The 12,558-nt window shown below is 55.2% G+C and overlaps 2 protein-coding genes across 2 annotated transcripts; both read right to left on the reverse strand.

Annotated features, from left to right (window-relative positions):
• Window positions 1-247: 247 nt before the first annotated feature.
• LOC146405029 (uncharacterized) lies at window positions 248-5,470 on the reverse strand. The gene is made up of 3 exons (XM_085009893.1): window positions 5,216-5,470; window positions 3,963-4,046; window positions 248-3,677 (listed from the first exon to the last, which is right to left on the reverse strand). The coding sequence occupies exons 1-3, from the start codon at window positions 5,384-5,386 to the stop codon at window positions 3,555-3,557; spliced, it is 378 nt and encodes a 125-aa protein (XP_084866019.1). The 5' UTR covers window positions 5,387-5,470; the 3' UTR covers window positions 248-3,554.
• Window positions 2,906-3,064, reverse strand: SMIM38 (small integral membrane protein 38). Its single transcript, XM_085009894.1, has one exon. It carries the CDS (start codon window positions 3,062-3,064, stop codon window positions 2,906-2,908), a length of 159 nt encoding a protein of 52 aa, XP_084866020.1.
• Window positions 5,471-12,558: the final 7,088 nt, after the last annotated feature.

The following is a 12,558-nucleotide window of genomic DNA, read 5'->3' on the forward strand; positions in this document are numbered from 1 at the left end:
CAAGAAACCACCAGACCAGGACCGCATTTGGGGGAAGGGGTCAGATGGCGGGGGGAGAGGTGGAGGCAGACTGGCTTTTCTCCCGAGGACCTTCTGCAGTTTTCAAGGTCGGAGCGAAGAAAGGTGCAAAAGCCGGAGCCAGTCCTCAAGCCCACCCTCACTTCTGACTCCAAATGCAGGTTCGGGGAGGGGGCCCCCCGGTTCTCAGGCTCCATCTTTTGCCAGAAAGACTCCAAACTCACTGAAAGCCATTATACTCATGGTTACCATTTATTACAGCAAAATAGAGTTAACATCAGCCAGGAGCAGAGGTGCTTGGGGCAGAATCCAGGAAGGCTCCGTCCACGGAGCTTTGGTCGCCTTCCCCACGGAGTCCAGGATGGGGCCAGCTCCTCCAAGCAACACCCTCCGAACCCCGCCAACCAGCATGGCCCCCGAGCCTCCGTCTGCAGTTTTCATTGGCTTCTGCCCCCAGTTGCACAGGCCCGCCCACACGTCTGGCCTTCAGCCGGACCCCGCCGGGCCCGAAGCTCCCATCAAAAGTCACACCCTTAGACTGTCTGAGGTGACCCCAGGTCCAGTTAAACACTTTTATCAGGCACAACATTCGAGGGCCTGGAGATCCCTTCCCAGGAGCCAAGGGCAAAGGCCAGAATGCTCCTTGGGTAGGTTAATTCTTGACTACCCAGAACACCCCCGATGTCATCAGGGAGTTGCCATACCACAGACTGGGGATGCCAGCTCAGACTTCTCTTTTTTTTAAGCCACACCTGTGACATGGGGAAGTTTGATCCCGGCTCAGGGATCGAACCTGTGTCACAGCTGCAGCCCAAGTGAGAGCAGTGACAATGCCAGATCCTTGACCCTCTGTACCACCAGGAAAGTCCCAGACCTTCTTGCTGCATGTAAGAGAATAAAAAGAAAAAATTTCTCAGAGTTCCCATGGTAGCTCAGCAGCTTACAAACCCAGCTAGTATTCATGAGAATGTGGGTTCCATCCCTGGCCCCAGTCAGTGGGTTAAGGATCTGGCATTACCATGAGCTGTGGCATAGGTCACAGACACGGCTTGGATTTGGCCTTGCTGTGGCTGTGGTGCAGGCTGGCAGCTGCAGCGCCAATTCAACCCATAGCCCAGGAACTTCCATATGCCTCTGGTGTGGCCCTAAAGAGCAAAAAAAAAAAGAAAAAGAAACAACTTTTCTTGTTCAAGTGACTATCTGTCTAGCTGTTACTTGCAGCTGAATATGCAGCTGCTGGCTGTGTAGAGCCGGGCGCACCTCTCACCCACTCAGCCACAGGGAGTAGTGCCTGCACCGTGTCAGGCACGTGTCAGGAGGCTGTAGGCGGTTGACATCTGGATGCAGAGAGCTTATACTATAAGATGAGTAATTTTGACAAACTCTGATGAGTAATTTCATCAGTTGCAAGTAACAGAAACCACAGGACAGCCACACACCAGGCCTGGGCGTATCACGCCTGTGGTCCCCGCTGCAGGATGCTGCAAGGCAGACAGCTCCCAGCGATGGGGGCCCAAGCGACTCCAGCCCCCTAATGGCCACCTAAGACTCCACGCTGACCCAAATCCTTTTGGAATTCCCAGCGTCACCAGGCCCCCGTCTCCCAAGAGCGTCTTGAAATCAGTCAGCTGACGCTTCTCAGTCTGGGGGGCTTGGCCGTGTTGCCAAAATCTCCCAGATGATACGAATCTGCCGCCAGGTGCAGAAACCCCGAGCTATAGCACTGCTTCTGAGGTCAGGTGGGAACCAGCAGGCTGGACGGGAGGTGGCCGTAGGGGGCGCAGGATTCTTGGGCTCCGGTCAAGTTTGCCTGCCTGTCCGTCTTCTCAGGGGTGTCTCAGCCACACGCGTAACAGCACAGAGGGGCCCAGGTCCTGGGGCTTCCCCACTAAATCGCCCTCATGTTGTTGGGGACACGGCTCAGATGGTCCGTGTCGGAAACTGAGACGCCTGAACCCGGGGAGAGCTCGACAAGGCATTTTACTTCTGCAGCAGGGCGCGCATGCTCAAAAGCACAGAAGAAAAGACCCTCCCTCTTGACCCCTAACGCAGGGGATGGACCTGTCCCCTTCCCGTGGGTCAGGTCAGGGCGCACATTCTTCTCGGGTGGCTCCTTTGAAACAACTTGTTCCTGGGAGAAGAGGGAAGGAGGAGGGGGTCGCAGGCGGGCGTTTCAGCTGAAACCAGAGCAAAATGGCATCACCAAGATTTCCTTTGACAGAAAAGACACGATGTTACTTTCCACAGTGTCTTGAAGCTGGAGGACCTTCCCGGGAACCTTCTGAAGGAGGAGGGCGGGGACTAGGGGGCCCATTTAAGAGCTGGGGAAAGCGTCTGCCTGTGGTCAGCTGGAGCTGGACTTGAACTCAGAGTCACAGGTTATGCTGAGACCCTCCCAGGGGACTGCTCCGGGGAAACCAAGGCGCCGTCTGGGCTCACTCTCACGCCTGCTGGAGACTGCGTCGGGGGTGGCTTTTGGTGGCAGGGTTGGCTACCCTGTGCCCTCCCCCTCCCGACCCCTTTGGCGCATCCACCCCCTCCTCTTCCTGCCCACACATTTATAAAGAATCGGAAGCAGAGAATGTCTTAAAGGAAGACCCATCCCCAGGATCACGCACACGGATGGGGGACCCCAGAACCTGATGGACGGGCAGGCAGGGGGCCCCTCCATCCCCCCAACACGGGTCAGGGGATGTGACCAGGACATCCTTGCTCCGTCCAGGTGGGGCTGGTCCACCTCTGCCCTGTGGGTGGGAGGTAGCGGTGTCTCCCCGCCCTGCGCCCCCCTCCCCACAGCTCCCCAGGACGGGACAGCTCTGGGACAGCGCCCTCCTGGAGGGAAGGCCCTTTGGTGCCTAAAGCTGGAGGCCACCAGTCGGCGGAGGCCCTAGTCCTCCTTGGGTTTGCCGGGCCGCTGCCGCCGGGCCAGCCTGTAATCGATGTAGGTCCCCAGGCAGGACCACAGAATGAAGCGGGCCAGCAGGATGATGACCAGCAGGACCATGAGCGGGTCGGGGCCCGTGCCTTCCCCAAACCAGGATGCCATGCCCAGGGCGGGCAGCCCCCGGGCGCAGACGGTCTACAGCCAGGTCCCGGCACGGGTTCCAGGCCGGCTGTGCCAAGTGCCAGCCAGGCGTCCAGGAGCCGGGGCCGCCAGCTCAGTCCAGCCGTGGAGGGGGGGGGGTGTCTCCGAGGCCCGCGGCCGCCACTCTAAGGGACCGACCCTGTTCCCTCCACGCCCCAACCCAGGGCCCCCCTGGCAGGAGAAGACAGACCGGGGACGCGAGCAGCCTCCTTGGAGAAGAGGCCCCGCGCCATTCATCCCGAGCGCGCGGCTCTCGGGGCCGACAAGGGCCGCATTGTCAGGGCCCGGGTGGGGGGAGGCTCCCCCGCCGCCAGCGCTGACGTAATCTCCAAACGTCTCCGGCGGCAGCTGCTGGGCGAAGCGGGCCACCTTCTCCCGGCGCTTTCAGCCGCCCACGCCCGCTCTTCCGGCCCCGCCAGACAATCGGGCCCTTTCTCTGCCCAATTAGCTATCACTTCTGGAGGCCGGCGCTGTCCAGCGGCCGCGGCCCCTGCAGCAGCAGCCGCGGCGGCAGCAGCCCCGACGGGAGGGGCCGCGAGCCCCGCGGGCGGGCGGGCGGGCGGGAGCTGTGCGGCTGAAAGGGGAGGAGAGGCGAGAGAAGGTGAGATCAGAGCGCTCCGAGCCCAGCGGCGACCCGGCGCCGCTCAATGAGCACATGGGCCGCCAGCATCTCCAAGGCCCGCGCGCAGCACGGGGTCAGCGCGGGGGTCCTCACAGGCGGCCCGGGAGGGGAACCTGCTTAATCAGCCAGGCCACCACTGCCCCCCAGGGCGCCCCCCCACCCCGCCAGCCCACCAAGAGGCCTCGCCCACCCCCGCGGCCCAGGCTGGACAGCTCAGTGCTGCCAGCATCTTCTTACCTCCTTAGGTGCCTCTGGGCCCAAGCCAGGTCCCTCCAGGCTCTTGAGCGACCCGGCAAACTGCTCCTCCTCGGGGCCACAAACCTTATTGGAAAGGGAGGCAAGTGGCATATCTGCTCTGAAGGGCAGCAGTGGGGACTAAAGGACAGTATCCACAGGGGACCAGCTTGGTGCCTGCGTGTGGCACGGCTGCCTGCCTTCCTCTCCCAAGAAATGTCCCCTGAACGTTCTGAAATCATAGCATCTGCCCGCCTTTCTCTGCCTGCCACACACACACAAGAACACGCGTGTACACACACACATCCGTGCACACACATGTACACGTGTACACGCCAGTGCATGGCACACACATGCGGGTGCACCCACGTGTGTACACACACCAGGGCCACCAGCCCTGCAGACTCTGGCCACCCGCAAAGTCACGTCCGGCTCTTCACAGCCACGTTTCCCGTAGCCCAGGCCCTTCCACCACCCCCACCCCCCCCAGTCACGTAGGGTTGGAGGTCAGGGGTCCAGGCCCCTGATGCTGGTCCCGGGAGTCCAGCCACGTGCTCAGCAGGAAAAGCCCACCCCCCACACGGAGCCAAGGAGAAAGTGAAGGGGCTGCCAGGGCCACCTGAAGCCAGTTGCCGAATTTCTTTGTAATCTACAAAATGAAAATATGCTCCCCCTCAGTCTTTCCAGAAGGATCTGTCTAAGGAGTGAGGCAAAGGCCTTGATGGGAGCCCCGCTTAAGACCGGCAGTGGGGCGGGATGACGGCGTCCACTCGTGGCTTCACAAGGATGATCCAACGAATGTGTGTGGACGGGCGCCGAGGGCCAGACCCACGAGGCGCCCCCCCCGGCACCCCTCACCCATGCACCCCTGGTGTGCCCTCTGGACGGCAAGCGACCCTTGCCGCCTCGGTGCACAGAGTCAGTCGCCACTGGTGGCCCTGGCCTGGCGTCTGGGCTGTTTGCAGAATAGACTCTGGAGCAGCATTTAGCTCTGGGTTTATTTGCCCCGTGCAGAGGGTCAATGACCGCTTCTAATACACGTGGGGTTTAGGTCAGGAGCCAGACCTGGAGTCAGTGATCACGCAGAGCATCCCTGGGACGCAGTGACTCGCTAGGGCTTCCGGGATGTTGTAGAAAGTCCATCCCCAGTGGGGTCCCCAACTCCCGCACAGCCGACCCGCAGGTGGGAGGCGGGGGGCAGGGGAGAGCAGCTGAGCTTGGGAGGGAGAAGAGGCTGACACCTCAGTTCTGCTTACCTGGAGGTCGCTGTCTCGGGGTGGGCCGTCCACGGGGCAGCCAGAGGCAGGAGCACCTGCAGAGCCGGTCCCCAGCCTCCCGCCCCACTGCCCCAACCCAGCAGCAGGGACAAGGTGGCCTTGGATAAACGTCTCTGTTTGCGAGCACACAATCCGAGACAAAGTCAACATCGTCCCCGTCACGTGCCATCCACCCACGGAGACTCTGGGGTCACGGAGGCCTCCCCCTTCCTGCTCAGACGTCCCCAGGCCCCTGGAATCGAGGAGGCTGAGGTCAGCGCGTCCTTGAAGGATGGAAGCAGATAACCCCGCCCTGGACCAGGGCTGGCCCAGGGCTGCCTTCTTCTGGGAGAGTCCTACCTGACGCAGGTGTGGCGGCCTTAGATGGACAAGGTGGCTATCACCCGGGAGGGGGACTGATGGCGTGATGATACACACAGCACCCACGGCCCCTGTGTCGTGGGCGCCGGGGCTCCCCACTCACAGGGAGCAAATGCGCCACATCAGCCGGTGATTATTAGTGTTGATGGTGAATGTGGGGCACAGGCGGGGCTCCACCCCAGTCCCTGGGACCCTTTCATCTGTGTCCTGCTCCCATGTCCCTTTGTCCCTGACACAATTCTTCTCCAGGAGCCACCATGGGGCAGAAAGCCCGAGTACCCAGGATTTACAGCCCCCAGGTGGCCCTTCACCAAGGACTGATAGTGGCGGGATGAAAGCCCAGCCTCCCGCCATAGGCCAGGACAAAGTCAAAAGTCACGCAGCCCCCAGAGTGCCCTTCGAGATGACAGTGAGCTTGGGACCATACCCAAGGTCATGCCTCTTCTTGGCTTCCTCCTCCTTCTTCCCGCCCTTCCCCCACCTCACTCCTCCCCCCCCGTTTCCCCAGGAGGCACCACCTCTTCAATCGCCTGCCCGGAACGCAACTCATGGTAGTGGCTCCCACCTCCGGTCACTAAGGACAGACAGGGGGACCCGGGTTATTTTCAGGATCTCAAAGGGCAGAGAATCTTCCTCCACCCAAAGCCCAGGCGTGGAGCAGCCCCAGCGACCCTCCCTCACTGCCCCCTAAGAAGATGCCCCTTCCCGTGGGTGAAGTCAAAGCCGTGTCTCCACCCAGGACTCACGGGGTGGGGTGGGGGGGGGTCACAGCCCTGGAACGAGCCCCAAGGACCCCACCCAAGCTGCTTGCCCTAAACAAGCTGTTAGCTTTAAAAAAATGTGCACAACTTAAAAGTTGAGGGTTAAGTTTTAATGGGGGCAAAATGAGGACTAGAGCCAGGAGGCAGCATTTCAGAGAGTTCTGAGAAACATCCCCAAGAGGTGGCGGGAAGGTCCGTATAGACGTGATTTTGGTGAGGGGGGAGGTTCGTGCACCCAAGCACCCACTTTACAGATGTTTGCTGCTGGTCTCCTGAAGGTTACCGCTCGTCACGAGGGGCAGGCCTCACCATGAAGGCTTTCACTGCTTTTCTAGAATCGAGGAGATGCAAGAATTGGGCTCATAAAATCTTCTCCTGACACTATCTGTCTGAAGTTCTGTTCTGCTCATTTTCCCAGAGCTCAGAGCCCTCCCTCCTGGTCTCCCCCGCCGATGCTGAGGGGTGGCGGGCTACAGCGGCTCAGGATTCGGTCCGTGTAGAGGCAGGTGGCAGGTGCCCATCTCCGGTTCACAGCTGCATCTCCCCGGTGTCCCAGCAGCGCTCTGGGCCTCAGCTTCTGCATCCGTGAAAGGGGACTGTAGACCCTTCACATGTTCTCAGGAAGACTGGGGAGGGGGAGCCACACTGGGTGGGAGCTAAAAGCCTAGGGACCCAGAGGGCTTCCCCAGCTCAAAGGCAGGGCCCAGTGCACTTGACTGTCACAGCCACCTGCCACCCAGCATCTCACCCTGGTGTTTGGTCCGTTAGTTTTGCTTTTTTCTTTCATCAGGGACCTGACATCCTAACAGTCTCGTCTGTGTTTCTAGAAGGTGAGCTCTCGCCACAGCCGAGGCTGAGCACCGTTCCTGCATCTAGATGCACTCAGTAGGCGTGTCTTCACGGGTCCACGTCAAGAGGCCAGATTCAAGGAAGCCCGTGTTTTCGTTAGGCCGGATTCTGCCCAAATCAGCAAACCACCAGCCACGACAGGGCTGAGCAGGAGTCTCTCAGAAGTGGTGGAGTCTTATTGAAAATCATCATTCATTTTTTCTCTTGGCAAAAGCACGACACATTTGCTATCATAAAACAAAACAAACAACAAGCAAACACTGCATAAATGCATAAATGTGTGATTTAGAGAGTGAATGTCAACTCCACGAAGATGGAGCATACGATGCCACAGGCCTTAAGCTTGATGGAGACCCTGGGGTTAACGCCCTAAAAGGTTTGTGGTTGATTTATTTCTTCCCCTGAGAACATCGCATCTTAAAACTCAGCTGGCGCTGGTCTCTGAAATCAGCAGAACAAGCCTCTCAAACCGAGTCTCCGCTGAAACGCTCCCTCCTTGCAGACGGGCGAAAATTAATTTTCTTTCTTCCAGGGCGACAAAAGCAGATTAAAATCCCACACAGTGCAACGAGTGGGGGGAAGTGGAAAGCTTCCTCATTGAAGGAGACCCCTGCGCAGACCGGGGCTTCTGCCGAACAAGGGCCAGCCCCAGCCGCCGTGAGCATAAAGCCGGGAGAATGCACTTGAGAAAAATCGCGCCACTGTCCTCACCGCAGTTGAAAGCTGGTGTGTAACTTCGCGCGGGGCGATCAAACAGCTAGTCAAGGGCGCTGTCAGGAAGAGAATGAGATTCCAAATAAATTAGCCATGTCCGAGAAGCCAGTACAACACCGGATTAAGGCTCACAAAGAAAACACAATTTATTCAGCCTACCTTGTCAGAATTCTTAATAACCTCGCTGCATTTTTCTCACCTCGGGCGGAGAGTCCCCGGCGGGAAGGGACAAAGTGAGGGCTCCTCGTAGCTCGTGGGGCTACAAATATGTGCCTGCGTGATGTGAGCCCTGAGCATGGATGAAATTGTGCTTCTGCGACCACGTCGGCAGACACCATTCATGTCTCGCGGAGGAGGCGAGCAAGCTGTCGCCGAGCCCCGGAAGCACATGTGACTTACTTGGGTCTGAAGAAGGGACTTCAGACGCGGGGGCCAAAGAGAAGAGGCGCGTCCTGCCTGCCCGCTCCTCAGGGAAGTGTGTTCTGGCGACCGTGGCGGGGAGGGGGGCTCCGCTACCCAAACATCATTTCATCTTTTAAGGCAACAAAGTAGGTGAAAGGGAACCCCAGCCCTTTGCAAATGCTGACGGTGCCCTGGTACAACTCATTAATACATTCAACAGCCCTAAAAACAATCCCCCCCCTTTTTTTTTAAATCAATGAACCCAGACAGCTTTCACACGCCAACAAATGCTTTTGAAAGAGTTAAAAGGCAGAGGTTGGTGCCGCCTCAGGGGAGGCACCTTTGAAGGCGCTGGGGGTATAGCTGGGTTGCCCCAAAGACCCTTTTTCTTTTTCACAGAGAGGGGGGTGGAGGGACAGAGGGAGCAGGAGGGATTTGCTTTGCAGCACGAAGGCATGTGAAAGAGAGAAAACCAGCAGGCATTCTGAGAGGAAGTGGCAGGAAGTGATCCGCCTGAGATGCAATGTCAAGGTGCTTGGGAAATACACAAGGTGACGATTTTCCCAGAAATCAAAGGGGGTGGGGTGGGAGGGTGGAGATGACCTAATGTATTACATTTTTTTAGGTAAAAGAAATGCACTGAGAAGAGGGGGTAAAAAAAATCTCAGCCGTTTCCAAGCATGACCTGGCCTAGACTCCCTCCCTCAATTTCTAAATAAAAAAAGGAAAGATTGGAAGACCACTGGAAGGCCTGCCGCACACACGCAAAATGATTTTTGGAGTGTGTGTGGCCCTAAGAACAGTGGCAGGTGTGGGGACTCGGTGACACCCGTGGGCTCTTGAAGTGGGAAGGAGCCACAGGAAAGTGCCCCAGTGCCACCCAATGTGTGATCTTGGGGAGGATGTCCTGTCACCCCAGAAATATCACACTCTCACCACCACCCCAGGGGCTCTTGTCCACACACCTCTGAGTCTCTGTTGTCACCAGTGGGTGACAGCTAGGGACAGGAGGCTGCTCAAGCTAGCTCAGGCATGTCCCCCAGCCATGGGCTAGCTCAGGTATATTATCAGGTCATGGGCTAGCTCATGGAAGATGGGCTGGAACTCTGTCAGGAAGCACAGTGCCTGGGTCTCGCCTCTACCTGAAGCCACACAGCCTCCAAGACAAGGCATCTCTGTGTCCAGCTTCTTCCACCTCTTCTCTCTCCCTGCTCACTGGTCTCTTCACTCTGCTTGGTCTGCCCCATGATAGCTGAGGAAGAAAGTGGGAGATGAAATGCAAGGCCATAGAAGGAGAGGCAAGAAAAAAGACTATATCTGAAAGGAAAAGAGCTAAGAAATTTTGGAGCTGATGAAAGACATTGATCCACAGATTCAGGCATCCCAAAAAATCCAATGTAGGAAAGTGAATTAAAGTGTACCTGGATTTTATTTTAATCAGGTATGTTAAGATGGCAAACACAGAGACTACTGCCTCAAAAGAAGAATGTATTATTTGTAGTTTGCTGAGAGGAGAAGGACCATCACACCAGGCAGGGCCACATGGGGAAGCACCAGGATTGGTCAGGAGAAAGCTTTGGTGACAGCCTTCCTTACTGCACAGACAGGAAGTTAGGTGGGGTTTTCCCTGTTGGGTAGGAAGCGAAACACAGATATTGGGCTTTGTGGAGGGTTTGTAATGTGACTTTCACACACATGTGAAAACACGGGGTTGGGTGAATGTAAACAACTTTGGCCGTGAGTTGGGTTCATGGTTACAAGAATTCAAATCATCAATTATAGGACATAAGGAATGATTATTACAGAAGTGAATGTTTTAGAAGCCACTGGGGAGACAAGGTGGGATTGACAAGACAGTGAGCCCCACAGGTGACTTCTCAAAAACAGTGAGGAAGCAAAATATGACAGAATCACGTCTTCACGGTGCTGGAGTAAAATGGTGATGTAAAAGTGGATATTTGGCCAAAAACATATAAATAAAGATGTACACCAGGGCTTTCTTTGGGGAACATTATCTATGAGTGTATGAACACTATCTTGGTTAAAGGGGGGAAAAATCCTAAACTTCATGAGAAAAATGCCAATTTGTTTTCCAAACTGGGGGCACCAAGTTCCACCCCCAGAAGCAGCTTGTTTAATGTTTGCCCATCTGATGAATGAGGCATGGTATCTTACTGTAGCTTTAATTTGCATCTTTGTTTTTATTTCTCATATGGGATTTCCTCTTCTATGAAGTTTCAGTTGAGTCTTTTGTCTACTGGGTGGTTTCTTGTTCTTATTGATGTTTTTTTGGCATACTTCATTGTATTAACCATGACTCTCTTTTTTTGTATTCTAATGCTTGACATCTGGGGCTTTCCCAGCCCTGAAGGGACTGCTACTCTCAGGGTTAGCTAATTCCTAGGGAGGGAAAATGATATACCCTTACCTGATCTTCAGCCAGCTTCCCCTGCTTCACCTGTTTCTTCCACGGAGCCCACAGTGAGGTTCTTGTCCATGGTCTCCCCACCTCTCCACAACCAGCACTGGTACTTCCCCATGTGGCCCTCCTGGTGTGGTATCTACCCTCTCTGGGGGTCTGTAACTCTTTCCAAAAACAGTCATCTCCTGGTCTATTGCCCTTGCCATCCCTACATCATAATAAAACCTATATTAAGACATTCCTTTCAGATTTCTCGCTGTGGCACAACAAAAACAGCAGCATCTTAGGAGCACTGGGACACAGGTTTGATCCCCAGCCCAGCACAGTGGGTTAAGGACCTGGCATTGCTGCAGCTGCAGCTTAGACTGCAACTGCAACTTGGATCTGATCCCTGGCCCAGGAACTCAATATGCCATGGGGCAGTCAAAAATGAAAAAGAAAAAGACAGTTTTTAAAAAAAAAAAAAACATTCCTTGCCTTCTTGCTAATGCTTTGTCAATTCTATGTGTTGCAATATCTCCTCTTAGTTTGCAGTTTGTCTTTTCGTGCCTTTTATGGTGTTTAGATGAATGTTAAGTTCTCAATGTAATGTGGTCAAAGTTATCCATTGTACTAAGGGCCCTCCCTGGAACAGTGAGGCAAACAGGTTAAATGCATAAAGATGAGAAAAGAAGACATAAGGCTATCCGTTTTCCCCAATTACAGAGGCGATGGAGGAAATTACATGACAAGTCACATGACAAGCTCTTAAATCTTCTCTTGGGAAGTGGTGTGTGATGGGACAGGTGCCCCACTCCATACACATTATCAACCAAAGCAAATTACCTGTCCATGACCAACACTAATTTGATGGAACAGTCCCTCCCGCAGTTAGGCAGCTTCTGCCGCCCAAGACTGCCATAGCATAGAGAAGTGAGAGGCTCCTGCTGGCTTTGAAGACGTGAGCTGCCATGTTGTGAAGGAGGAGGGGCACATGGCTAGGACCTGAGAAAGGGGCTGAGAAAAATAGCACTGCCCCCCACCCCCACTGACCGTCCAGCAAGGGTACAGGAAAAACACAGTGCTCCAGCTGCAAGGAACTGAATTCTGTCAACAACCATGCAAGCTTGGAAGTATATTCCTCCCCAGAGCCTCCAAGTGAGACCAGATCCCTGGTGTCTTATGAGGACCTGAGCAGAGAACTCACCCAGACCCACCTGGACTCCTGCCTAAAAGAACGGTGAGTTTGTAAGCAGGAGCCTTGAGCCATAGTGCAGGTGTGATTTGTTACACAGCATAGATACCTGCTACAGATCTCAGGGGAGGGGGGACCTGCAGTCCCACCAGGTGCCTGAAATATTTATCCCCCTGAATATTAGCTGGAGAACACCGATGACCACAACAGACCCCTACCTCACACCTCACACCGCGCACGAAAATCAGCTCCAGCTGGATTAAAGAGTCAATGTGAGGGTAAAAACATAAAACTTTCAGACAACAGTACAGAGTAACTGTCACAGCCTCGGGGCAGCCCCAGCTTAACAACACACAAAATGTACACACTGTAAAACACAAGGCTGACCAATTTATTTTCAGACAAATAAAAATGTACATGCCTGCCCCTAATAGGCTGCTGATGAAGACAATCCCAATGGGGTATGTTTCAGGCCAAAGGGAAATAATTGCTGGAGGAAGATTCAAAATGCAAGATAAAACCATGAGCAAAGGGCACGGGGACTATTTGGGTAAATCTAAGCAGACACTGGTGACCTAAACAAGAAAAACCAGGTCTAATCCGGAACGTTAAAATTGGAAACAAAATACATGGCACCTCC

The sequence above is a fragment of the Sus scrofa genome, chromosome 2 (assembly GCF_054392235.1).
Source record: "Sus scrofa isolate SSC_HxYL_T2T_F1_AM1 chromosome 2, Sscrofa_HxYL_maternal_Yorkshire_Landrace_v2.0, whole genome shotgun sequence".
NCBI classification, from domain to species: domain Eukaryota; kingdom Metazoa; phylum Chordata; class Mammalia; order Artiodactyla; family Suidae; genus Sus; species Sus scrofa.

Bases quoted from the DNA above. Each gene is read 5' to 3' on its own strand.
- SMIM38 (XM_085009894.1), bottom strand. From the start codon at position 3,064: ATGGCATCCTGGTTTGGGGAAGGCACGGGCCCCGACCCGCTCATGGTC.
- LOC146405029 (XM_085009893.1), bottom strand. From the start codon at position 5,386: ATGTTGACTTTGTCTCGGATTGTGTGCTCGCAAACAGAGACGTTTATC. The intron at 4,047-5,215 runs GTAAGCAGAACT...CTTTCCAATAAG, and splicing joins CCCGAGACAGCGACCTCCAG to GTTTGTGGCCCCGAGGAGGA. The intron at 3,678-3,962 runs GTAAGAAGATGC...CTCCCCTTTCAG, and splicing joins GCCCAGAGGCACCTAAGGAG to CCGCACAGCTCCCGCCCGCC.